Source organism: Acyrthosiphon pisum, chromosome X, assembly GCF_005508785.2.
Source record: "Acyrthosiphon pisum isolate AL4f chromosome X, pea_aphid_22Mar2018_4r6ur, whole genome shotgun sequence".
Taxonomy (NCBI): Eukaryota; Metazoa; Arthropoda; class Insecta; order Hemiptera; family Aphididae; genus Acyrthosiphon; species Acyrthosiphon pisum.
In genome coordinates, this window is record NC_042493.1 from 130,434,828 (window position 1) to 130,438,135 (window position 3,308).

At 28.9% G+C, this 3,308-nt stretch overlaps 1 protein-coding gene across 2 annotated transcripts in view; it reads left to right on the forward strand.

Annotated features, from left to right (window-relative positions):
* The first annotated feature begins 232 nt into the window (after nucleotides 1-232).
* The window catches only part of LOC100168988, a 4,944-nt gene continuing 1,868 nt past the window's right edge, over nucleotides 233-3,308 (forward strand). Inside the window, exons 1-7 of one of the 2 annotated variants that reach the window (XM_016801416.2) lie at nucleotides 233-352; nucleotides 452-693; nucleotides 769-982; nucleotides 1,062-1,816; nucleotides 1,879-2,031; nucleotides 2,104-2,432; nucleotides 2,490-2,683. In XM_016801416.2, coding sequence (XP_016656905.1) covers nucleotides 517-693; nucleotides 769-982; nucleotides 1,062-1,816; nucleotides 1,879-2,031; nucleotides 2,104-2,432; nucleotides 2,490-2,683 — 1,822 coding nt within the window. In that variant the 5' untranslated portion in view covers nucleotides 233-352; nucleotides 452-516. Of the gene's footprint in view, nucleotides 353-414; nucleotides 694-768; nucleotides 983-1,061; nucleotides 1,817-1,878; nucleotides 2,032-2,103; nucleotides 2,433-2,489; nucleotides 2,684-3,308 lie in introns of those variants that run through there. The other variant, XM_029492804.1, reaches the window with a different exon arrangement.

Consider the following 3,308-nt stretch of genomic DNA (forward strand, 5'->3'; position numbering starts at 1 on the left):
TAATTATATTATAAGATTTATATAGGTACCCCATGGAGTAACTACCCATAATATGAGAGACCCATTCAAAATAAATTATAATTTTTAAACCACGTACATAGATTAGATCATATTATATACCGTGGTTTAAATACCTTACTTAATAGATATCAGTAATTATCATTTTGAATGGTAGATAACCATTTTTACCGCCAATTTTTATACTTGATTACAGATTGTATTATTATAATTTATGATCTTCAAATATAATTTATTTTTTCTACTCATTCAATATTCAAGATTCATTATCTTTTATCTATGGATTCAACACTGAACGCAATAATAATTTTAAGTTATATTTATAAATTATAATGTAGGTATATACATTTTAAAGTTTTAGTTAATATATTCGTGTGCTTACAACTGTTATGTTTATGATTTTAATATTTTAATATTTTACATGCCCACATAGGTGTATTTAAGATGATATTTTATTAGCTCTATAGAATTTCATAGTCATTCAAATTGATTAAAAAAATGAATATAAATGATGTTGTATCATCATCGTGTGATTTATTCAGAAGAGGAAAGTTTACAGATTGTTGCGACCTTATTCAATTGCATATCGATAATTGTCATTTACAAAAAATTACTATACATGACGAAGTTGAGTTTATCATACTTAGAAACAATTTACTTGTTTGCAATTCTCTGGTATGTATCAACTTTGCATATTGTAATTTAAGTACAATTTGAATATATTTTGGATTTATTTAACTGTTTGGGTAGAGGATTTTACCAGAAATTAGTGCTGAATATGTTGGCAAGATGACTGAATTCATAAATGTGTCCCAACTATATTTATATGAGAAACATATTCCATTGGAACTTCGGATCAATTTTGTTTATAATACTTTGCATTGGTACTGGTTGAAACCAGCTGACATTCCCGATTATTGTTATAATAAAATAATGACATTAGTCAATGAATCCTTGCATGAAGGTTGGTATTTTATAACATATATTCATGATTCACTAATTAATTCTATAATAAAACTTAATAAATTGCTAACCATTTTCAGTATTACACGAAAACGGAAAAAGTACTGTAAATTTGGGATCACATGTCGGTAACGAACAAGATATACTTAATAGCCTTGAATGCCTGTCCAATGGGTTTTTGGGTTTAGAGCCAATACTGGTTGTTCAATGTTTGGAAATCTCACAGATATTACTATTAATTTTTTTGTCTCGACGTAGTTTTACTTCACTTTTAGTACATTTCACGATGGAATTGATAGATCAAGTCAATACTATAATATGTGCTTTTAAACTTAAAAAACCAACGCATGTTGCTAACTGTTTTAAACTAGGACTTTCAAAAATCAATGTTTTTCTGGATACAGAGCACATCAAAACAATAATTATTAATGGGCATGTGTCCTTGTGTATAAGACACATTTTGGAAAATCAACATCCACAAGCCTTGTCTACACTGAACACAATGGACCAATACTTGAATCAAAATGATGAATTTTTTTGTTTGATGTGCTATTTAAAGGCTCTTGCAAGTTTCAATTTAGAAGAGCTTGAAATTACATTATGCTATTTATCACAAATGGTTGAATGCCTGATGGAACCTTTTATTAAATCAAGGTGTTATTTATTGCTTGGAAGAACACATTTAAAAATGGGTAATGGTGATTTGGCGTTGCAGGCATTAGAGGAATTAAAAGGAACAGAGTTTAATAATATAATGGCTTATTACATGTCACAGCATTATGAAATGAATGACATGCAGTTTATGCAAATGGTGGTGTTGGAACAGGCTATTAAGGTATAATGTTAATCACAATATTTAAAATACATATTATATTATAATTTAAAATGGTTATTTAGGGAGATTTTGATGGACCACATGGACCACATAGAGGGCACAAAGAATTATCTAACAGTTACACTACGAAGGTACTTATTATTTTACATCCTCAACCGGATTTGACTAAACGACAATTACTTTACCTGGCAGCAAAAAAAAAATATGAACACACAGTATGTATTTTTTTTAATTGTTATATTTATCCACAGATACGTCTTACTTATCATTTTAAATTATTTTTTTAGAGTTATAATCTAGCAGCTTCTACTTATTTGAGTCTTTTAAAATTGGATGAGGTTGATCAATATGTTTCTGACTTGGTAACAATTCCACCTATGTTTATGCTTAAACACGAAGCGGCTGTAGCTCTGTTAAAAGCTCGTAAACCAGAAGAAGCTTTTAAACTGTGCCAATCCTTGATTGAAGAATATGAACCCGGCTACAGTATGTGGAAGAGTGGTTCATTCTGGGCCGATGAACTGAATGATTACAATTTTAATGTAGTTGGAACTATGTTATTGGCAGAAACAGGTTTCAATAAAAATACTGATATAGTTTTGGAAGCACTAAACAAGTAGATTTCTTTTTCCTAATTGTAAGGATATTCTTTTTATAATATTTCTGATTTAAGGTCTTTCAATTGTCTGTATGCTAAAATCAGTTTTGATTGTGCAATGGAACCAGGTGACCACGAAGAAACAAGTATAACTTTGCGACGAATCCTCATAGGTAAAATATTGTTACTTAAAGCTACAGTTTTGAGTAAGTTAAATAAAGAAGAGGACTGCGAAGCTGCATTCAAAAAGGCACTTACATATAATGCTGGTAAATATAAATATAAATCTGAGACGTAAAACTAGTGAACCATAACAATAAAAAAGGTGGGTAAGTGGATGTCGCTCTGCTGTACAGCAGGTTACAAGTGGGACACTATATAATGGATAGAATTAAATTTGAATTCAATGATATAATATCACTGTATAAGAAAAACGATTCTGAGCGGAGACGGTTTGTCAGTCTAGGTATTAGACATACCAATTATAGGTATACTTATCTATAGTATTAAAAAAAAATTGACCTATAATAGGTATCAATAATAAATTCTAAATTAATCATATCACAATATCCATCGGGTAACGCGTTATACATCAACAACAAACCGTGTTACTATCATAGATATATAATAATATACTTAAGAAGTTTCAAGTACCCACAAATAATATTATACAATCACAACAAAATAACTAAAATAGTTATTCCAGGTTTTTTAATATGTGAATTCGTCCAAATTTGAATTTAAATTACTATAAAAATAAACTGGGCTTATGAATTTCTTAGAATTTTTGGTGACAGAATTAAAAATTTACGTGGAATCTTGTTTTAAATTTTCAAGCCTTAGATATAAAAGTTGAACATTTTAGAAATTATTAACTAAAAAATAATTATTCAA